At 44.4% G+C, this 24923-nt stretch overlaps 1 protein-coding gene across 11 annotated transcripts in view; it reads right to left on the reverse strand.

The window, feature by feature from the left end:
- Positions 1-24923, reverse strand: part of CAMTA1 (calmodulin binding transcription activator 1) — a 773163-nt gene that overhangs the window by 747016 nt on the left and 1224 nt on the right. For all 11 annotated transcript variants that reach the window (XR_013975130.1, XR_013975131.1, XM_080921358.1 and 8 more), the window contains exon 2: positions 744-813. Coding sequence is in view for 9 of the 11 variants with exons in the window: in XM_080921358.1 (XP_080777484.1) it covers positions 744-813 (70 nt within the window). In the remaining 2 variants the exon portion in view is untranslated. The remainder of the gene's footprint in view (positions 1-743; positions 814-24923) is intronic.

Genomic DNA, 24923 nt, shown 5'->3' on the forward strand with positions numbered 1-24923 from the left:
TGTTACTTTACAACCTCTCTCTCCCCTCTTCATGGAGGTGTGAGTAGCTCAGTCACTGCCTTCTCAGGTGTGTCAGTGTCCCTGCCCAGAAGCCAGGCTGACTCCTATTCATTCTAACTTGACTTCAATATAAACTATGGGCAGAAGCAGACAAAACAGAGGAGCAGTGGGTGACACCTAGGCTCTGGGGCGCTCTCCTGTCCTTCCTTCACTTGGCTCCAACTTTAGCAACAGGTGGTCACGTTCTGTTACTGGATCGAAGGCAGACATTCCTGGAGGTGGGTGGTAATCACCAGGCACCAGACAGGATTTTACACTAGCCTCTCTTGTTTAATGCTCCTGAGAACTGTGACATTTTAATCACCCCACTCTGCAGATAAGGAATTTGAGGATTCTGACCAACTAGCCAAGATCCACTGCTCCAAGTAGCTCAACTGGGATCCTGCACAGCACCCAGTACTGCACTCCAGTTACAGATGTGCTGGATTAATGCCAACACTTGAGGGGCTGGGACCTGTCTGTGTGGCTGATTCCGTTGCTTTAAATCCCCACCAAAAGCTCATGAGCTGAGCACTGTTTATATTGCCTAAAAGGACCAAGTAACTCATCTAAGATCACACAACAGCAAAAGGCAGAAGCCCAGGACCTCCTCCTGGTCCAGGCTATCTTCACTGCACTTGAAGGAATTACTCTGGCTGCCAGGCCCACCCATTCCTGAAAGTCAAAAGCTTTTCAAATCCTACCTTCTATAGGTGGCACGGTGTTGAGAACACAGTAGGTGCTAGTTCCGCAGAATACACTTTGGGAAACGCTCTAAGGAAACAGAAAATAAAATGTAAAACTAATCTTTGAAAGAGACATTTGCTGGCTCTTCAGTGATATTCCTGCCAAAGTTGCAAAACCTGGAATCTAATCATGAGGTAACATCAGACAAATGTGGGCACCCACAAAATGACTGACCTAGGAACTTTAATGTCAAGGCTTCACAGGTGAGACAGACTGACAGCCGCTGACAGCCATCTGTGAACCAGGAGAATGAGGCTACTGACCGTGTGCCAGGATTCTGACTGGACTACTTTTTTAACAGTGGTCAAAAGTGAAATAGGATTTGGGGAGCTAGGATGTTAGACATGTCTCAATGTGAATTTCCAGGTTGTAACTACTGTAGTTAGGGATGGAAATGCTGTTTGTGAGACATCTCAGCATTTGGGAGTGGTTGGAGACACTGGCATCTAATCTGCAAACAGTTCTCAGATAACAGTGCTTTGCACTGGAGGCTGAAGATCACTTTGAAACTTAAGAGACATATGTAAACACACATTATCTGTGTGGTTTTTTTTAATAGAGCACACAAACACTGTGCACAGGATTAATGTATAAGAAGCAATGTCCAGGACATCCTCATCCGAAGTCCATATCGACATTGCTAACCATGTCCCAGCAAGGCACCCAACATCTAACTGGTACAAAAGACTCAATTGAGCACCAGAGGGCCCTGCATGGAGGAACAAGAGGAGGAGGTCAGAAGACATGGGCGCTGCTGCCAAGCCCCTCCATTCAAAGAAAGCTTAAGTTGTCATCCAAAACCTACACAGGGAAAAGAACTTTTAAAAGTGAAAAACTGTTTGGGTCTCTCCAGTCAATTATATTCAGTCCGAAGAATAACTTCTTGTTTGGCTGCAATCATCACTGAGGTTTTAGATTATTTATCACATATTATAAAGCACATATTTCTACATTTGCAGAAACAAAGTTCCAAGTTCAACAGTCACCCATAGCATTTATGTGAGAAGTACAAAGACTGTGGTTCCATCACTCACTAGCTGTCCTTGGGAAGTAACCTGGGCCTAGAGAGGTGACATGTCACCAGAGAGGCAAGATGACACTCCATCTTATGATAGTACTCCCTCCCCTATCTTCCTCAAAGTAAGGAAATTCAACTATCACACCATCTTTATAAACACCACCATTGCAATGTTAACAAGGATAATCTTTAACAATTTTAACATCTTCTAAGAGCAAAGAAGTTGCCTGACTAAACATGACTTTCCTGCATGTTCCCTTTTCCTCTCTTCCAGCTGTGAAGATTGAGTCTCAGAAGTAAATCCAATAGAGCTGCCCCTTAACACGCAAGTCTTAGACCCAGAGCACCCATCAGTTCCTTAGCTCTTTCTCTCCAGCGTCTGGACACTTCTTGTAGGACTTTTACTGTCCTTCTCCATCTGCGTTAACCAACTGCAGCAACTTCTGATGGCATCTACAATGACAACCTCTGCAAACATCTAGATCCAAGCACCATCCCTCCAAATAAACAAATTAAAACTGCCCAGCACACAACAGGGGATCACAGGACATCGTGAAACATGGGAGAAGTGAAGTAAGCAAGCCCCGTCGCCTTCTCACATCTGCCAGCCTCCAAACAAGCACGCTAACCACACAGAGACAACTGTTTCCCATTCAAGGCTTAACATTTTCTGCCTATGTCCAAAAACAATTAACACTGTTTGTAAGGGTAGCTACTACTCAGGACATCGTGAGAGTCTCAAGTCAGAGGTTTTTAAATCACTACTGTTTGGTGAGACACACTAACATAAATAGCCTTACAATCTAGCTTCCAAGTCTAATAGTAAGTAAAACATTGGAAGTGGTAACACAGGGATTAGACATTGAGTGTGACAGACACTATGGACAGAGCTTAACCACACCCCTCCACAGCACTGGCTTCAGAAGGTTCCCAGTTGATTTAACAAGAAAAGAGCTTGCATAACATGGAAGCAAAATCTTATAAATCTGAACCTCAAAACCTCCAGGTTCTCACAGCACATAAACCATGGCACAAAACAGTGGGAACAACACAAGGCAGCCACACTGACTACAATCCAGGGGCTCTCACAGGACCACATGCACACAATCTCTCGAAGCCTCTCTGCAATAGTGCAGTGGCTTGGCCAAAGGAAGGCCTGCTAGTCCCAAGATCTGCAAAGCTGGAGCCATCCATCTTTCTTGGTTCCCCAACTCACTGCTAACAATTCAGGACAGATCAACCCCAAAAGGACAGCCCTGCAGCATGGGAAAGAACAGGTATGAACCAAGTCCTCCAACAGCACTGTGCCAGTCAGGAAGCTCCAGGCCAGGGTTAGGCATGTTGGAGATGCAGGATGAGAAACAGGCAGTCCTCCCACAGCACATGCTCTCTAACTGTAACCTTTCCCTTTGTCTACAAATGTGAAAAACCACAAGCCACATGCCAGACAGTACAGGGAGCTGAGACCCAATAGTGAACAAAGTCACCCTGCCTCCTCAAGAGTCATGTAGGGGGTAAGGCACACTGACCCTAAGTGGGGTGATTTAAATCATCATGGTAAATGCACACTAGTGTGAGAGCTCTGGGGGAGAACCCTATATCCCAACTTAAACAAACCAACAAGTTGTGGCCACCAGTGTCAACTTGGGAAGTTTTCAAATTCTGAAGCCCAGGATGCAATTCTGACCAATGAGGGGCAGAATACCTAGAAAGGAGAGCCGTCTACCCATCTTTTTCGCAGGTTCACAAATAAGCCCGCAGCCGGAAATAAACACCTGTGTGACTTTGGGCAACCACTTGCTCTGTTTCCTCAAGTCAAATGGGAGGGTGACTTTGAATGTCACCAACTTTCCCTTCACACTCTGAGGGCCTTGTTCAATACCTACTTCTTCTCTAGGGAGCCAGAAACCCTCCTCTAAAAAGCCTCAGAGACACCAATGTCACAATTCATAGCCACACTTCGGTCATCAGGAACCAGGTTGCCAACCTCAGAGATCAGAACTTAGATCCTCTGGTCCTGCAAACTCTTCAATTGCCTTATTCTACAAACTAAAAATCTTTTCAAGACTATGCCAGAGTACCCAAACAACAAAATTAAAAGAAACTTCAGGAATCATAACTTTTTTCAACACAGTGCTCGGTACCTGGTAAAAGTACCCAAAAGAGGCACTGCAATGCTGTTTAAAATGCCTGCAGAAGCTCCACAGTCTAGGTAAAGAGACAGGACTGAAAAGACTGTCATGAGAACACCAGAGACAGCTGTGTGAGGCCTGACCGTTATGAAAATGCAGAACTACCAATTCAGTAAGGAAGAACAGGGTAGACACTCCCTCCCTGTGTCTTCTCCCAGAGCCTGGGCCAGGATGTTATACAGGCACTTTTTGCCAGAAGAGCACATATGGATGAGCTCATGAAACAAAGCTCTCTGCAGCAAGCAACTAACAGCCCTGCGAGAGAAGTAGCAGAGGAAAGCCCTTCAGTCTACAGCAAGCACGAGGATGGTAGAGCCATGGTCCACAAAGTTACAGATGCCCACATAACCACGGGGTCAGGGTAGAAGAGGCTCACTCCCCTACTCACTCCACTGGTGAGAACTGACCACAAAGCCATTGCTAACTGCAGCAGAAAAGGACCCGTCATCTCAACATAACGCCATCTGTAAACTGTTTAAATGCAGAAGACCCACTTCTTTTAGAAATGTCTTCAACTAACCAAAAGCACCACCTTTAATCCATAGGTCACTGCATCAGCAGCCAATCTAGTTGCTTTTCTTCTCTGGTAAACATTTCTATCATACTCAGGTCTGACTGTACATCAAGGGCATCCTTGAAGGATGTCTGTCTAGCCTGTCCATAGTGCTTCAAAGACGGCCACATAAAGGAAGTTCAGGTGTTTGTGGGATTTATAATCGAACACTATTTCCCAGAGTTCACGGAAAGGAAAGAGCAAGGCCCTGGGCCTCTGCTAGCACATCACAGCCACAGTGCACGTGGTATTTCTCACACAGGGCTCTCAGGTGCTTCCCTCAGCGCCTTTGCTTCACACAGGAGCTGATCCGTAGCCATGAACTCTCTCTCTCAGTCCAGCTATGTTGTGGATATTTAAGAAACTGGACAAAATGATTGTAATGGACACTAAGAACCAATATTAAATTTTTGGTTACACTACAAGCCTGCTAAATAAGAAAAGTGCAGGTCTGTCAAAAGACACACTTTGGAGACACTCCATGAAACCAGGCTAACGACATCTGGGGCTGAAGAACAACACAAGATGATTATCCTTTGCCTGAACTATGAAAGGTCAATGGGGAGGAGGTCTCTATGTGGAACAAAAATACGTTAAAACTTATTTATCTCACCACCTTTCACAAAGTCAGAAATATCCTAAGGGCTATGGTTTTACCACAACCCTCTCAATACCCCACAAGTATAGAGACAAAACCAAGTCAAATGCTTGCACCCAAAGGGGCAAGTTTAGAAAGCAGTTCTTCCCTACTCCCAGCAGGCAAAAAGGGGGGGGGGAGCCCACAAAAAACCATAATGATGCACCAACTGCTGAGGTAGCTGGAGAACTCAGGAGACTCCATGAGAGCTGAGTCTACAGGTAAGGAAGTGTCCGCGGCAGACAGCGACGAAGCTGCAGAACTACATTAGAATGCATCTGCCCTCTGGACAGCCAGAGAAATAGTTAATTCACCATGACCACAGAGGCATGTGGGGTATAAAATAATCTCAGAATGTTTGGAGGGATCTTTACAGATAAGAATCATACTATTGTTATAATTTCTATAAGTTTAATTTGCCCAAGACACAAGTATATTCAACAATCAAACAGTGCCTAATAAATGTCATCATTTGTACAAATATCCATACTCCAATACAACATGTTCCAGAAACAACCATATAAGATCTAGACCCTGTGGCTGGAGAGATAGTTCAGCGGTTAGAGCACCGACTGCTCTTCCAGAGGTCCTGAGTTCAAGTCCCAGCAACCACATGGTGGCTCACAACCATCTGTGTTGGGATCCGATGCCCTCTTCTGGTGTGTCTGACAACAACTACAGTGAACTTAAATATAACAAATAAATAAATAAATCTTTTTAAAAATTTTTTTAAAAAGATCTAAACCCTGTTGCTAGTGACTCCTCAGAGACAGAGATGAAATACAGAATCATCCAGGTCCTCCATCTGTACTGACACAAGCTGGAGTCATCAGAGACAAAGGAGTCTCAGTTAAGAAAATGCTTCCCTGAGATCCAGCTGTAAAGCATTTTCTCAATTAGTGATCAATGAGGGAGGGCCCAGCCCATTGTGGGTGGTGCCATCCCTGGGCTAACACTCCTGGTTTCTATAAGAAAGCAGACTGGCAAAATCAGGGGAAGCAAGTCAGTAAGCAGCACCCTCCATGGTCTCTGCATCAGCTCCTGCCTCCAGGCTCCAGCCCCGTTTGAGTTCCTGTCCTGACTTCCTTCAGTGATGAACAGCAATGTGGAAGTGGAAGTTGAATAAACAAGCCCTTTCCTCCCCAACCTTATTGGGGAGCGCGGGGGGGGGGGGGGATGGTATTTTGTTGCAGCAACACATAAAGTGTCATCTCACATAAAATCGTCATTTATTCCAACAAGTAATCCCAAACATCGTGGCCATTCTAGAAAAATAAAGAGCAAGTCTGGGCACTTGAACAGGATCACTGGCAGGAAGACAGGCTCCCTGCAAAGCTCCTATCCTCCAAAGGACATTGGGAATGCTGCCCCACTAGGAAGCTCCCAGAGTGAGAGCAGGAAAAGCATGCCTCAGTGCTGACCTAAGATCTTCAGAACGTCTCAGGTGTTTTCTGGCTCGTGACTCACACCACCTATCATGTAACACCACAGCCCTTAATACTGAAGCTAAAGGAGAGAAAGACAGGGTTCCCACAAAAGCAATGAAGCAAAGGCCAGGACAATGGCAGACACACCTGCTCCACCCCAGTGGAAGTGTGGAAGTGCACCTTAACATGAACGGAGCAGAGCTAGGAAGGAAGCCAAAGCACACTGGGAAGGCCAAAGGAGGCAGCACCTTACCTACTTCACTGAGAAGAATGGCTCTCAACCCACATTCCTAGCATGGTTACCATTAAACTACTCAACGTTCTAACACATTTAATTATCAGACTGCCAAGCCCAGGGAAGATCAGAGGCAGCAAATCAGAAGGGAAGAAACCGTGCTAAAATCCCACACATCAGCAGAAGAGTACCTGGACAACAAAGACAGGTTTTGTTTGTTTTTTAAAACAATAAAAACTGACCCAAGGCTTAGAAAGGTACAGCAGCTTGGATTCATCTACCATAAAAGTAAATGCTCCACTCACAAGGCTCCAAAAGGCACAGTATTAAACATAGCTCAATTCCATAACCTATGGCTGTCACAATGAAGCCAAGTGAGCAAACAAGATGCCAGAAATTCCATGTATTCTACATATTCTCAAAGACCAGACTTGTCCCTTTGTGTTAACATACAAAATGCATCCAAATGGATTGACTCATTTCACCAACAGCAACCCGAAACAGAAGGAGTCGCCTGCGCTGGCCAGGAACCTCTGGTGAGCAAGTCTACTTTTACCAAAGGGCCATTTATAAGACAGCAATGTTAATAGCATGAAAAGTGACTCCCCTAGTGTGGTGACACAGGCTACCTGAAAAGCATCACCATACAGCCACATCTCTTCCATAACTCCCATCACTGCAAGCATCCCACCTGTATCCACAGGGCCTCCACTTGCAGCACTGCCCCAATGTCTCCTAAACACACGGTCCCTCCCTCCCTGATGGACCTGCTACAGTCCATCATGTTGACATCTCCATACACTCTGAAGGCTGTATGAAGAGAGCACATACTTGCTTTAGACCAGTGCAAGGTTTCATTTCCTGGGTGAAACAGATTGTGACTTTTGTCACCTTGCTACCCAGTCTTCTCAACTTGCAGATAAAGGAAAATGCCAAGTGGGAAAGGCTTGTTAAAGGGAGTGAGGGTAGCCTCCCACTAAGTGAATTCTCAGGTAACTCTGGGAGCTTGGAAGCCAAATCTTCTCCAGCTGAACCTTCCAATGAGAACCAAGCCCTGACTAACACTGAAATGGTAAAAGTTCATGAGGCTCTAGGCAGAACTTAGCCACGCCCTTCTGAACTCCAGACACACAGAGAACCCTGGAGTAATAGCTGTAAAGTTTTAAGAGGTAGTTTGTGGTCATGTTTTACAGCACCGGCAGATTAACTTACAGCCACAGCCCAACAGGTATAGCTGCCCCATTTTTGTTTCTCTTTAAACCATCACTTCACTATCATTTCCTTCAATAATCTGCATATACCAACAAAATGTATGTCTTAACATGTATTCGTGTTCTATGTGCCTGACGCATGCAGAAGACAGAAGAGAGTGCTGGATTCCTGGCATTTCGGAAGGCTGTGAGCTGCATGTGAGTGCTGAGAATCAAACCTGCTCCGCTGCAGGAGCAGCCAGCTCTCTGGAGCATGGAACCGCCTCTCCAGGCCCACCACTCAGATTCTCAAGGAATCGCCCAGCTCTCCATCCTTCTCTGCTCTCCTGACCCACTGCCAAGCCTCACACGGTGGGATCCTGGACCTGGGTTCCTGTTCAGTTGCCTCTCTGGCCCTTCTTTCCCAGCACCTATGTATTCTCTTCCCCTTTCTACCCTTAAATAACTTCTCTTCCCCATGGCAACCCAAAGCACTACAGAGTTCTAATTCTTTTGCTATGATTCACCCTATCCAACCAAAAGGCAGTTACTGCTCTGGACAGAAGGACACAGCACTGAGCCCAGTCAAGCAAGGCTGCTGCTTCCATGACGTTTGTGCTCCCGGAGAACCCTCCAGATGCACTCACCATTTTCCATTTTGCCCTGTACCAAGAAGACTGCCCACCATGCACTTCAACATCAGGGTCCTCATGCTGTCTGACAGTGCCATGAGGAAAGGAAGGTACTGAACTCCTCTTAACCCCTGCCCCCACGTCTGCCACGTGACTGTGTGCACTCATGTTTGTGTGGTCTTTCTCTAACAGTCACATCTCACTTTGGCCTCACAGAGCTGCAAGTACATGTGGTTCAAAATCTAGAAAGCACCTTCTAACATGGCCTACACTCTGCTACAAGATTCATTCACTATTCACTCACTAGCAGAGCAGAGGGGCTGTGCGGGAGGAGTGTGCACTCACACACTACCAAGAGTCCAAGGCAGGCAGGATCCCAGATACTGATCTTGTTTGCTCAGGCTCATTTCTCAACCAACACATGAACTTCAGCCCAGACACTCGTGCCCACCCTCAAGAAACATGAAACTGAGGGAAAATCTGAGAGAGTGGTCCCGAGACTGTGGACAGAGAGCAAGTGCTGTGACATGCTGACACCTGATCCAGTCTGGACAGAGAGGTCAGGGCAGCCTGTATGAGTCATTTAAACTGAAACCCAGAGACAGACAGGTAGAGCCAGCAAGCACAGGTAGCTGTGGGCCAACATTCTGGAAGAAGAGACCCCTTCTAGTCACGAGGAGACCTGTACTTTGCCTACAACCATGAAGTACAGATCCTCCACACAAGCAGAATCTGAAAACATGAACATGTGGGTGTAGCTGAGCTGCGTATAAAGTGAAGCCAAAGTCCTAATTAGTTCCTTAGGAGAACTGACTTACTCCAATCCATTCTACTTGTCTTCTGGAAACACTTTTAGAGTCCGAAAATATCCTAACAATCTCTACATATCTATACTATGAGCCCACCTGGTCACCCAGAACTCTGTAATTCTTTCCTCAGACTCCCAAGCTCTCCAAAGTTCTATCCAAAATCTTCCTGCCTCTTAGGTTCGCCTTCATTCTATGTAACATTTGCCTCAAGAGCACTAAGTCCCATCTGCAGTTCTATGACATCTTAATGCCAGTCTCCCCTCTCCTCCCATCACCCCCACTGCTCCATGAAGACAGGAACAGGACTGAATCTGTCCTTTTCTGAGCTTTGCACAGACAGTTATTATCTGCTGAGTAAATGACCTGACTCAAAAGCACAGCAGCAGATTCCCACAGTAAATACTAGACTATCTTCTGCCTCCAACCACTGGATAAATGTCAATGCCACTTGTTCCACCTCCAATAATTACATACATACATACAATGTGCTCATTCTATATTAACCAAATGTATATTAACCAGCATGCCAAATTTTTCCTAAAGAGACAAACTATGAGCACACCTTTAGATCAAAGGAGCACTCAAGCATCTACAGGCCGTAAGCACAGCTGCTTACCGTCTCACACCCAAAGTCTAGCTCCAGCCTAACAGTGAACATCAGTGTCATATCAAGACAGCGCACCGCCTTGATAATCTCAGGCAGCAGCATGCTTTTAAGGTGAGATGCTCAACTTCTTGAGCTAAGCAGGAGTTACTAAGCACATAGGCAGATCCATTAGGATGATTTTAACTCCTCAAACAGATACAGATTTAGCATAATTTCAATTGCATATAGTGTGGACACTGGCAAGTTGATCCTAATATTCAAATAAACACAAAGTATGTATTACAGTCAAAGCAATCCTTAAAAGGACACAGCTGGAGCCTACAGAGGCCTGCAAGCCAAGCCAAGCAGGTGAAGCAGCAGGACTGCAGCAAGTGTGAGGCCAGCCTGGCCTACACTGAAAATCAGCCTCAAAACAAAACTAACACCACAGTATCACAAAGCCCCAGTAAGAGATGAGTCCATGTGATGGCAAAACATCATGTGTAGAGAGAGCAAAGAAGGGCTGAGGTTCTAGGGGAAAAAAATTCACACCAACAGTATAACCAAGGGGTTCAACAAGGATAAGACACCTCAATTTGAAGAGAGCAGTGTTCTTCAACAACTGGACAACTGACGGCCAGACTCTACATAGGAACAGAAGGTCTACCTCACACAACAAAAACTAATACAAAATGAACTAGAGATCTAAACACAAGACCAAAAGCTATAAACTTAGAAGAAAGGGTAAGAATAGGGTTTCGTGACTTTCGATAAGGCCATGCCTCCTTAACTATGAGGCCAACTGACAGGCAATACTGCAATGTTCTATGCTCAAGAAAATGAAAAGACAGCCCACAAATGGATGAAAATATCTGATTAAGAACTGATACTCACAATGTAGAAAGAACTTTTACATTCAGTGGGAAAACAATAATGCATCACCAGCACACCTCCCACAGACCCAGCATCAGTCACTGGGAAACAAAAATGAAAACTACAAGGACACTCATCTTCCCACAGACAATAGCAAGTGTTAGTTGGCAGGCGAGAAACTGGAACCCTTAGCCCTGCTGCTGGGGCCACGATCTAGAGCAGTCACACCGCAGAAGAATCCGGGCTCTTTAATAACAAGTAAACTATAAGCCAGCATTTCTATCTTAGGCATGGTACCTCAGAGAACAGAAAACATGCCTATACAAAATAGTTTTGAGGACACAACCTCACTGACTGGTGAGTGGATACTCAGGATGTGGCAGACAGTTACAGGGATTTGGCACCGGAAAAGGAGTTAAGAGACATGAACTTCAGAGCACCACCAGCCACACAACACAATACCATGAATCCACAGACAAACCATCAAGACAGGAAGCAGATTACTAACAGCTCAAGGCAAGGGAAGAATGGGGAATGCCTCCTAAAACATACAAAATTTTATTTCTGTATTAACTGTACAAAATACTCAATTTCATTATGACTTTCTCAAACATTTTTACAGTGTGATTTGATTTTAGCAGGCTTTCTTTCTGGAGTCATGAGAACGCTGTGGATTTGGAGACAGCTGCACAACTGTAACAAAAATAGTCACAGAGTGTATGTGATGTTAAAAGAAAAAATCAAGCTGTGGGTAGTGACACTTGTAATCCCAGCACTTTGGGAAGTAGAGGCAGGAGGACCAGAAGTTCAAGTCCAGCCTCAGCTATATACAGAGTTCTAGGTCAGCCTCAGTGACAATAAACACACACACACACACACACACACACACAGAGAGAGAGAGAGAAAGAGAGAGAGAGAGAGAGAGTCAATCCCTTCTCCTAGTAAACCTCCTCCTTTCCTCCTTTGACCAGGCAGAGCAAAATGCTGGCAATGCTCCCTGCACACCATCTACTTAAGGTCATCACGGTGAAACACCGATTGCTAAACCCCTGTAGTTTAGCAGGCTCTCCAGCCACCCTTTACAGTTTTCCAAACTGTTCTTTCATAGTCTTCCACTTGCTTTCTGTAATTCTATGACTAGCTGAAGGGACAGGAAGAAGATGGGAGGTGTCCCACTGTGAAGGCCCAATGAGGTGCACACTAGCGGCCACAGGAACTAATACATCTGGGTTCTTCCTCCCATACCTATTCCCAGAGCACTCTCTTCCACTGCTTCTAGAATTTATATTTATTATTTTTAGTAAGAATATGTGTGTGTGCGTGTGTTCGTACACACATGTAGCTATGTACACATGAATGCAGTCACCTAGAGACTTCCCAGAGCTGGAGTTACAGCAGCTGTAAGCCACCTAACATGGGTACTGGGACCCAATCTCCAGTCCTCTGAACTGGAGCAAAGCCAGAAAGCACTCTTAACTACTGAGCCTTCTCTCCAGCCCATGTCTTCCAAGTTTACCCAAGAATACAAAACTCTAATACTAAGCTGACTGACCATAACCAGGGGATCTCAGCTGACAGTGATGCCCACTCCCCAAAAAACGCCTAACATACCTGGGAATGCCCATAGGGCAAAAAAGGCACAATCTCTTCTCTGCTTAGCCCCTCCACATTAGCAGGTCACTCATCTTAGCCCATCTTCACCAGGACAAAAACCTGGTATTTGAACACAAAACAGGGTTCAGTCCAATTCTGTCTTGAATTTTCTATACCTACTAACCCATCCCATCAAAGGTGAAGTCAGACAATGGTGAGCACTAGAGTCAAACATGCATGAGCCATGACCAGTGGCCACAGCAGTCAACAGCTGCGTGTAACTTAAGCTAAGAAATGGAGAAGGCCCACTGCTAGAAAACTAAACGGCAACAGAAGAGAGAATCCTTGGCATGGAAAATGGGATCCCAGCTCAGCCCTAAGTGTCTCCAGAGAAAACTTCAGTGCAGATGCGCGGGACAGCCCCAGACTCCTGCTGCTTCACTATCTGTACCAGAGCCACAGAACTAGACCTGCCTGCACTTACCCTGTCCTATGTGACCTGACTCTTGCAACCCAAAATGCACTAATTATGAAACAAGACTTCACTGTGTAGAGCTGGTCTACAAGTCACTGTCCAGACCTGGCTGACTAGCCCAAAATGCATTACAGGCTTGAGAATGAGACTTCCCCATGGCTTTCTCCTCTTTCAGTGGTGCTACAATATAACCAATACACAATTTACCCTTGCAGCCATTTCTGAGCACACCATTTGCTGGCAGTAGGTCCACACACACTGTGCATCATTTATCAGTGCTTACTTTAAAAAAAAAATTCAGAAAGATCCTACGTTTTTATTACTTTACTGAGCCAACATTTCTACCTCTGCTCCTTCATCAAATGGCAAGAGCAAGTTACCTCTGCAGGGCAGGACGGGCAAGATATGCAGAAGACAGCCCAGAGCCAGTAATGGTACAGCACAACCACAGAGGTCAGAGGAACTACAAACACCAGGAGGACAGACACGAGCTGTCACAGTGTGTGATCAGGCTAAGCAGTCGTCTCATTGGCACACTCGTATCAGAGGGCACCTGCACAAGCAGAAACGGCTTACACTTAGGATAAACAGAAGTCTCTTCCCACCCAAAACGCCTACAGTAAATTCTGGGCTCTAAATTTGGTCAAGGAATCTATGATCAATTTCTGGAGGACCCCTAGGAAGAAACACAGTCCTTAAAAGCTGAGTGCCCACTCACCACCCTTCTACTGTTATAGCACAACAGCCTCCATCAATAAAACTAAATGAGCAAGAAACCTCCACTGAAGCTCTGTCAAAGCAAACGACTCAGCCAGCATATTTCTTAACAGCAGAGATGGGACAAGACAAAGAATATTTACAAGAACACCAGACACTTGAACTTGTCCTCCTGTATCTTTAAGTACAAAAGAAACTCAAAAAACGAATTATGTTCAAGACCTCCCACAATGCCCGATCTGGAACAGCCCAGGGATTGTGTCCAAGCAAAGATGCTATACTATTGATTGCAGCAGACCACGGCAACTCCCCAACCCATGAGTTTAATAGGAAGAGTCTGCATTTACAGAATTACTGGCAAATCAATACATTTTAATAACGCTTATATTAATCAACTCCAAAAAACATAGCTAAATGAATATAAATACTATCTTGAACATACAGGTCTGGGGTCAGCAAATAATACTTTTTTCAACTGCAGTCATATATTATTTACATCTACTTTCCAGAACTATAAACCCTCATTCATACCTAAATAAAGGCTTTAAATCCACCACATAGGATACCTAAGAAGACTGTTTCAATATTGAACATCTTCAGTAAAAACCTTAACAATTTTTTTAACTTTCTTTAGACAGAAAAGGGGCATTTCTATGTACAGCAAGCATAAAGGAGGCACCTCAGAGGCTATACTTCATTTCCCCTATCGTGGTTTGAAACTAGATATTTATTCTTGACCTGGTATAAGAACTTCAAAAGAAAAAAAAATCCCACAGAGCAGCCAGTAATAGCAAGGAAGCTGCAAAGTAAACTACATCTACCTGCCTGAGAAGGAATGGGGAGAACGTGTAGAGGTCATTTCTAGGACAGCGCTTTCCATCAGGACAATCGCCTCACAATCATACCAACTAACTCAAGACACAGAGCTGAGGTCTGGCAAAGACAAGATGAGGAGAGGAGCCAGAGTCAAAAATAACAAATGGATGGAAGGCAATTGTCTGATAAGGACAAGAGGTAAGGAGGCCAAAGAAAGAGGCTTCTACCTCTGGCCCTGAAAGTAGCATCCAAGTCAGCAGCACCCTGCTGGTGGCGCTCCTTAGCCAAGGTCACCCCTCTACTAAGGGGAAGCAGCAGCCCTACCCAGGAACCACAGGGGCTTATTAAAAGCCAGTTGATTAGCTTATCACTACTTGATTCAGGGTAAGGGAAGGACATTAATGATGACACCAAGAGACATCTCCAATATGTAAAACCTAATCACTGCAGCCCCCAACTTTTCAGACATCCTACAGAGGTACCCAGTTCTGAAAATGTCTAAGTCTTAACAGTAAACAGTCTTTTCTTGGGGTCAGCACGAAAGCACTTGTCAGCAAGCCTGATGGGCTGAGGTTGATCCCTGAAATCCACATGGAGAGAACTGACTCCCGGAAGTTGCCCTCTCACCTGCCTGTGTCTACCGTACCATATAAGCTAAATCAAACCAAAAACAAAACCCGGACCGAAGAGAAATCTCAGCAGTTGAGAGCACACACTGTTCCTCCAGGACTCTAGAGCTCAGTCCCCAGCACCCATGTCAGTGGCTCCCAATCACTGTGACTCCACCTCCAGGGAGTCCAACACCCTTCTTGAACCTCAATGGTACTTGCATGTGCTCACACACACACACATAATTAAAAATATAACCGTTAAAAACTAAATCCCTGGAGAGATAACTCTATAGTTAAGAGCACTGCCTGCTTTTCCAGAGGACCCAACACCCACTTCACAACTCTCTGTAACTCCAGTTCCAGGGATCCAATACATTCTTTTGACACAGAAGTGGTACACAAACATACATGCAGGGAAAACACCAAAACACATGAAATAAATTTTTTTAATGTAGGAACAAACTTTAAATAAAATAAAAATTCCTGTCTTCAACATCACAAATAGTTGAGTGGTAGCCCTGCATCCTACTCCCGCAGCCCTTGAAGGCAAAAGCTTATATCTGTACAATGTTTTACATGTACTAGATATACACATATACAATCATATGCACATATGAACACACAATTCCATAATTCTAAATTATATTTAAATAATATCAAAACCATTTAGTTCTTAGGAAAAATAACAACTGTCATGTGCACCTTCAAATGCATATCCAGAAGCTAAATGCTTCCTTCCCCTTAGTACATCTAAAACAGCTCCAAGATGAGCCGCTCAGCTGCTACCATCAGACAACTCAGAAGTCTATAAAGCTCCAGCTCAGCCTAAGGATTCGAGAAATGTATCTGAGTTGTCATGATTTAAAAATGCTGCTCCCAGGGTCTGGGAGACAGCTCAGTCAGTAAAGTGCTTTACACCCATGTAAAACCTGGGTGCACCAGCACACTGCCACCACTGGGAGGTAGACTCAGACAGATCCCTGGGGCTTACTGACCTGCCATTGTAGGCAGTGAGCTCCAGGCTGAAGGCCTCAAAGAGCTGGAAGGCACCACACCTGAAGCTAACTTCTGCGCCCCTTATTATTAATTTTTATTAATATAGTGGGAGAGACATGTAGAGGCCAGAGCAAACCCTGCTGAGGTCTGTTCTTTCTACCATGTGGACAGCTTAGCGGCAAGTACCCTAATTCACTAAGCCATCTTGCTGGCCCCAAAACTAAGTATTTAATGATAAAACTTCGCAACTTTCAAAACTCTGTACCTCTATAGGGTTTCTAAAAAGTTGTAAACTATAAACAGGATTTACACAGGAACATATAAAAGGAAGTTTAGTTTTAAAAAGTTTGAGAGTAAAATACATTGGCAAAGTCCTTAGTTTAACTCCTAGTGAGTGTGTGTATAGGACAGAGAGAGAGAGAGAGACAGAGACAGAGAGACAGAGAGATTAAGAAAGATAGGTATCAACAGCAATGACTACAGTTTTATCATCCACTCTAACCATGAACTAAGCTAAAAATGGCACTGCCTGAAAGTAACATGCTATTTTTAAATGTCCTTGTCAATTAAATAGTCAGAAAATCAGTGAAGCTCCCCAAGAAAGCAAAATAAATAAATAAATAAATAACTTGTTTACAGGTAACCATTCATCAAGAACGGGCTTGAAAAATGCCAGAAGCCAGAAGCCCAGTCTCTACCTTGGCCCTGCAGAGGAAAACTCAAATAAGAGTTCTTCAAGTCTGTCTTCACTGGGTCAAATTTCAAACAGTAACCTCCCTGGAGGAGAAGCTACATTCCACAGCTTCATGAGTGTATGATCCAGAGAAATGAAATCTGACTCTAATTCAAGGGATGCTGTGCCTTCTACAGCAACAGTATATCAAAACAGAAATGTTAAAACGATAAAATAGTCAAGTTATTTGAAATACTTCAAGAGTGACTAAATGCTCAACCTAAGGAGTCCCAGTGCATTGCAACAAACAGTATCACGAGCTGATGCCCAGGCCTCACCTCTTTGAAATGCAATAGAATCCTCCAATTCAGCAAATGATATAAATATCCTGTGTAGCAAAGCAAACACAGCCTAGCACTCTAGCCTTACAACAAAAAAGCAAAAATTGTGTCAATATATTCATCACACAGCTTAACACAAAAATCAGAAGCGAATTAAAACTGCTGCTTTAGATCTCAGGCTGTCTGACCAGCAACCTTGCCCAAAATGAGCTGCTGCGGACCAGCAGGATCAACTACGACATCATCAAAACAACTGTGGTGCCTCATCCTCTGTTTTATCTTTTATGGTTGATGTATGAACTGACTAGTGGTAAACTGATTTGTGAATATGCCAGTTCAAAAATAAAAAGCAAAAAAAAAGAAAGCACAAAATTCATGAATGACAATGCTGACATCACAGCTCAGCTCTGAGCTGGAAGTGTGCACCTGTGTTCAGGGAAGTTAACTCAAAGCCACTTAGTGAAGAAAGGATATAAAATGGCCCCTCCTAGCTCAAAATGAAGAAAGGGGGGACAACAGAAAAACCATTTTACCTTTGCTCTAGTCTAGAAATGAGAAACAAGCAATGCATGAGGTACGAACAGGCATTGCTTGTCAACAACCCAACTACATCAGGTGACTAGTTAATACTAGCACTTTATAAAGACTTAGGGGTTGGGGAGGAGGGTTGGAGGGAGGCATCCATCATAAAACCTTTTTCCACTTGGGACTGAAGAGATGGCTCAGCAGTTGAAGAGCACTTGCAGAGGACCAGAGTTGGGCTCCCAGCACCCACAATCAGGCAGCTCACACACAGTCACACAAAACAGACAAATTGTTTAAAAAAAAAAACTTTATCTCACGTTAGGAGAGATGGCTCAGCAGTTAAGAGCCTTGACTGTTCTTCCAGAGGTCCTGAATTCAACCCCCAGCAACCACATGGTGGCTCACAACCATCTATAATGGGATCTGGTGCCCTCTTCTGGCATGTCTGTAGACTTACAGTGTATTCACATAAAATAAATCTTACAAAAGAAAATGAAAAAAATGTTCTCTCACGATGTGGCCAATAAATACACAGGACAACGACAAGACACACTACACTGATCGTATGTAATTCTAAACAAAGCAGGTACGACTCACAGGCCTCCAGAACAATTTGGATTTTTATATTAGGAAAAGGATGCTTTTATGTAACAATGCAGATTATCATCACAAGTTCTGATTCATTCAGAGCTGCTAAAGCAGCGAAGAGAGCTCACCTCTTTCATCCTTGGCAGAACTGAAACCTAATAAAGTTTAGACACAAGTTTTAAACTCCTTCTATTCAAGACACTCAGGCTGCTAGTTCTGTATCTCTAGTGTTAAAATGATTACATCGTGGAGACATCAACGGTCTCAGCGCCCTCGTGGCCTCTCCAGCACAGGACCACAGCACAGACTCACTATTTGTGTCATGGTACAAATAACCATCTGCACAGCTTAAAATGGCCATTCACCAAAATGGATTTTTTTTTAACTTAAACAATAAACAATTCTGCCAATAAACATTTTGAAAAGGAGATCTTATTAAGTTAAAATGCAAACATGCCAGTTTTATCTACAGATCTGGAATGCTGGTGATCACCTAGACTTCCACAGGCACCTTTGATGGAACACCACTACCCCCTTGTGGATTCATAATAAAAATTCTTATCTTGAATCTAGTTTTGAAATGTTCCATTCTATTAAACTTCCACCAAACTTTACATTTTCTTCACTAAAAACTATCTTATCTCAAGTACTTTCTAAAAGAAAAGAAGGAAACAAATTTTAAGATCACCAAGGCTATCAACAACTTTGTAGTGAAAAGCGAGTCAGGCATTCGGGCACTCCTCTGTTGCACGGGCACTCACCACCATCAGGCTGTGATCACTGATGGCCGATTACATCACTCTAGCTGCTCTGTGCTTCCAATGGTCTCCTAGTTCCTAAGACTCTCTTGTCATTTCCAAAAACCAAGAGGGGACAGACTCTTCAGAAACTGACTAAAACCAAGTCTAAATTTACAAAGGCAGAGATTCCTGATTTTACTCACATGCCTTCAGAAATAATTCTTGGCAGTCTCAAGCAACCCCAACGAAAGAAAACACATTTTTCAAAACTAGAAACAAGGAGTGTGGGGGAGGGGTTCAGTAGAATGAGCACCTCCAAACCAAAACAGAGGCATGTCTGTAATCCCAGAACTTGGCTGGCACAGAAGCTCAAGGTCATCCTCATTACACAATGTATGCATGGCCAACCTAGACTACATGAGATGCTGTAAAAAATAAAAATAAAAATAAAAAAATAAAAATAAACAGAAAAACATGGAGGGACAAAGATAGTGATAAAAAGAGAAAGTGCCTCTGGAAGCATCCTGCACATAGCTCTGCCATCGTCCATAAACAAATCTCACTACAAAAATTAAACAGGATGATGTTCCTGGTTTCTCCATCACTACAGACCAGGCTCAACAACAGTGTCCAGTGACGTGGGCAAAGAGTCCTGATGGCCGGCACCTTCACGGAAGTCACACACAATTCCCAAGCACGCAGAACTCACGAGAGGACACAGTAAGTCACCACTGCCAATGTCCCCTTCAAACTGTTAGGAACGAATAAAGAGACAAAAATAAGCAGCTTGGCAGGTGTTACCTTGTGGTGACCAATAAGGAAAAGTGGAAGAGATACTCCCATGAAAGATGCAAAAATGACACTTAGAATACGTCCCCAAAGGTACCAATAGTGCCCCAGCCCACGCTAGTGACTAAACTCACAGCAAGAGTCATCAGAACTAGCCTTCAGAATGGCCTGCCTTGTTTGAGATTATTTTGCTACATTTACTGTTTCTGGACTTGGGGAAGGGAAGGCTAAAGAGGTGCTTTGGTTGGCATGAGGAAATAAAACCTAATGCCACTTACTTTGTCTCCAAGTACTGCCACACTTGGCATGTCTTTCAAGGCACGGTACTGTGTGTGCACAGATACCCTGCAGAAAGCAGAGGAAGAAGACAGTCCAGGCCAACACCTCTCCCTCAAAGTCACCCTCTGCTAACAATTTCAGGAAGGGATGTTTCACGGCCTGAAAAGCCTGGCTAAAGGAGAAAATACGCAACCATATCAAAAAATGAGACCACTGGAATGAACACCTAAGAGCCAGATGAACAAAAGCTACCTCCGTCCTTCCATCTTACACTGTTAGGCATTCCTCCTGAGTAAGAGAGAGAGAGAAAGAGTGTGTGTGTGTGTGTGTGTGTGTGTGTGTGTGTGTGTGTGTGTAAAGTGGGATTGAGGTGACTGGCTGGGCCTCTCTGTACTGGAGTGCATAGTATTTCTTTTTAAGTCAAAAATAATGAGATTTTTTAAATGTTCAAGACACACTGCCAGTTTTTACAGGAGACCATGACATTCTGCATGCTATGATGTTCTAGTCAGAGAAAGAAAACCTGGAAATAGTGTCTGAACACACTGAACACACTGAAGGCCAACATTCAAAATGGAGAGTGCACGACACTCTAATGACAATGCTGACAATCACAAGACAATTGAGTGCTACACCCATGATGACATTAAAAGAAAGATGTGACTATGTCTGAGCAGTTTTGTCCCTAAACCTGAGTAAAAGGGAGGGAGGGAAGAAGGGAAGGAGGGAGAGAGGTATAGAGAGAGGAAGGGAGGGAGGGAGGGAAGGAGGGAAGGGTGAGGGGAAGGGCATGTAGACACCCCTTCCTAAAGCAAGGTGGACAAAGAATCAGAACCAGAACACCTCTACCCTCACTACATACATCAGCCTGCACCACAGCACAGGGTGAGGATTGTTGACTGTACCTGAAGAACTGTACTGCAATTAAACCAGAGAGAAAGAAAGAAGCCAGAGAAATGCAGCAAAAACAAATCCCCAAAATCCTACAAGGGGAGGCTCTGAAACCTGAAGGATAGTGCTTCACTAGGACTCCAATCATAAATACCACTGTCCCCTTGCTGGGACTTAGGGCCCAAGCCACCTAACAGGTAGAGAAGGGAAAAGGAGGTAGAACCTGAGTTACTCAGAACAATAAAGTAGAATGATTCCCTAAGATACATAGTATTACAGATGACCCACACAACTGAAATGCAAAAGACACATTATTACCTGCTGCAGCAAAACAAACCATCAGGACAAAGAATAGAGCCATCCCCCGACTAAAGGTTTCCACGCCAGTGAAGGCTACAGAACAGGCTTCTTTCTACCAGTCCCTGTGGAGAGAAAACTTGACTCCAGAGAGGAAGAGGAAGAGTACATTTCAGATTGACTTTGATCAACATCAACATCCTGATGTAGGTCTCACCTGTACTGAAAAAGAGTCAGGCTTTATCAAAAAGGAAAAGAAATGTATTAATGCTGGTGCTACTGAGCAGCATAAAGAATTGAGGGACACATGATTAGCTAGTGACTGTGTCAGGCTCTGGCCTTGGAGTAGTGGCCACACTTAGGCATTAGATTTAGATAACTGAACAGCAAGAGTGGCAGCTCCTTCACTGCTTAATCCCCGAGAACGTGAACCACAGGAAAGACAAGCATGTTTTCTAACACACTTATGTAAAAAGGGATCTGACACTGCGTGTTTCCCGCTGTGTAATGCTGCTGTTCTCACGTCTACTTATCATCCCAATCAACCACATATCTAAATGAACTCAAAGTTACAACTAGACAGTCAGACTAAGAGTGAAGTCTACTTTCTTGTTTGTGCACACAAACATACACAAGCCCACAGTGTGGTGGTGAGGAGAAAGCTGCTAAATGCCCCTCCCAGTACACCCTCCTCCCTCTTCACCCTACACCTCCAGGGAGGAAGGAAAAGGCTCCACAGGATAGCGCACTACTCAAGTATAATTTTTTTAAGATTACCATCCAAAAAAACTCAAAATTCAGAAAAAGTTCTTAAGACTTTATTAAAGCCAAGCACAGAGAGACTGAAATGTCATTCATAAAAAAGGCTAACATGATCCAGCATGGTGTCAGGCAAAGTCACTGAATCTCCACAAATCCCTGCTCACAGCAGACACCCAGGAAGGCTCCAGAGTGAAGAGCGGAGCAGACACCACGAGGACTTCTCCTCAGAACAGCAGAGACTGAAATACACCAGACTCTACGGGCACAAGTGCAGGAGAACACGAGCCCCTCTTCTACTGATGTCCCCACAGTGTGAAAGGGAGTGTTCTTCACACTGCAATAAAGGGGACACAGGAATGGCCCAGAGTAATTAACAGGGTGTAGGGAATGCGCCCCAGTGTGACTATCTCAAGATCAAAAAGATCCAAATCCAAATCCCACCTACAGATGGACTAACAGTAAACTCAAAGGTAAACTACTTCCTCACTCTGGAGTGGGCATTTTAGGGGAAATTAAAACAACCAGAGCCTGAAAACCCAAGAAAGCAGAAAATGTGGATAAGATGGGCATGGTGAGCGCACACACACACACACACACACACACACACACACACACACGACTCCAGCATTCAGAAGGCTGAGGCAGGAGGACTGATCCTTAAATTTAAGGCCAAGTTGTTCTATATAACAAACTCTAAGCTAGCCTAAGTTGCAAAACACAACCCTGTCTCAAAAAGACAAGATATTGAAAGTGTTGATAAAACATGAAGGATGAAAGCATGGCTGAGTAGGACAAACTCTTCTCCGAGCGCAGTGAAGAGTGATGTTACTCCTGAACAGGGAGAGCTGAAGCAGTCTGACCTTGAGGAGAGGGTGCTGTGCACATGTCAGCATGCAGAACCCACTGCGGGGTAAGACAGAGAAACCCAACACTTCCCAGAGATCGGGTAAGTCAGGTCTTCAAAGAAACTAGAGAAAAAGGTCATCTGGCTTTTCCCAAATGCTGGGAAGTAAGAGATAGAAGAGGAAGTAATGTTTGAACAGAAAGATGGGGAGTGGGGCAAGGTAATTAAGAGAAGCAGGGTAACCTGACTAACTGCAAGAGAAAACCTCGGCAGAATCCAGCCACACCATCAGCGCAAGCTTTAGGCAGGCAGTGCAGCTCTGGAGGTGCAGCGGGCCTTCAAGGGGCCAGGCACACAGGAGCCATCACCAAGAACAAGAAGACCCTCCCAGGCCTACAAGGACAAACACAGCAGGTAACCAACTCTTCCTTTTTCCAAGGCTCACTAACACCCCTAAAAACAAACAACCCCCTTAAACTGACAACAGACAGGATTTTAAACGGCCTAAAAATGGAAGACACTCAGAGAAATCAGACCAAAAGCTTTACTTTCTGACGGTGGGGACCATGTTGAAAAGCAAAGCCAGAGCCAACTGAGACATCTCCTTACTTCGGAAAGCAAGGTGGAGGACCCCCCTGCTAGGAAAAGGACTTCAGTAGAACGGGAACAAGAACACACAACACGAAGCCGGACGGCCAGTCAAAAAGTAAGGCTGCACTGCTGAGGGAGAGCGCTGGACAGGGAGAACACCTGAGCAGGGCCAGAGCTGCAGGCTCTCAGCACACACCAGCCCCAGAGAAACCACTCGGAAATCCAGCTACCTCCCCAGGAAGTGGCAAGCACTTTTCCAAAGGTACCCGATTCTAATTTCACAGTGTCTCTCACTTCACTGGCTGAGTGAGGCCAGGAGCTAGCTCCGAGCTCTATCAGGGAGAAGCAGCTTCTCCATTTCCTATCACTTCCCCAAAACACAGGAAATCGCTTTCTCCTACACTGCAGGGGGAAAAAAAAAATCAAGATAAGAACTTTCACTCCCTACAGAATCAAGCTGAGAATACTGTCCCTAGATTCCAAATGGAAAAGTCTGGGCATTCATCAGCAAGCACTCCACACATGGGAGATGTGGTGAACACGAGGCTTTCTGCTTATTCAGTACAATACAAATGACAAATGAAAGAGTAGTGAGAAACTGCTTTTCACAACGACACCTTGGTTTCTTCTAATCCTGAAGCCACCAGTATCCTAGATAAGCATGTATACATACGCACATTGTTGCATGTACACAGTCCCCACATACTCTGAGCACGGAGCTGTCACTTGACCCTCCTAACTCCCTCTGCATGTATAGGATGTCATTACATGTATGCAGAAAGTAGTCTGTGTGTGTCAACAATTGTCGAGCATCTCAATTTCCGTGATGCCAAAGAGAAGCAGAACAGCCCAAAAAAAAAAAAAAAAAAAAAGAGAGAGAGAGAAACTTCCCCTTTGCCTGAAAGGTACAAGATCCAAAGAAATGTTTTGATCCCACTAGAGACATACCAGGGCCAAAGGAAGGTTCTGGTACAACAAGAAGCACACAAGCTACCTCTTTTCAAATGGCATGTGGGCGACAAGGGTGTCTACGCTCCCTATTCTGGATAGAAAGGCATATGGCTTCTCCTTACCCAGCCAACATGAATACGATTTGAGAAAATTAGAAAAAGTCAAGGTAACAGGCTCACTAACTACGGCTGACTGGGAAACAGGAGACATAAGGAGAATCTGAGTTCTCTCAACAAAAAAAAAAAAAAAAAAAAAGGAAGTTTATTTCCAAGAAAGATTCAAAGACTTCTTGAGAGTGGGACTCATAAAGTCTGGTTCTTTCTGCTCAGAAGACAGGAATCAGAACACCAAATTCAAGGGCACAAGACCTTTTTCCCAGTGGGATCGTGTTAATTGGTGAAGGGTGCCCCCTAAGATTCAGAAGTAAACGGGAAGCAATAGATCCTTCCTTTCCTGCAAGAAAGAAGTAATTCCTGAGGTCCCTTTTCACTCAAGTGGTAGGCACA

Source organism: Micromys minutus (assembly GCF_963924665.1).
Source record: "Micromys minutus genome assembly, chromosome: 9".
Taxonomy (NCBI): domain Eukaryota; kingdom Metazoa; phylum Chordata; class Mammalia; order Rodentia; family Muridae; genus Micromys; species Micromys minutus.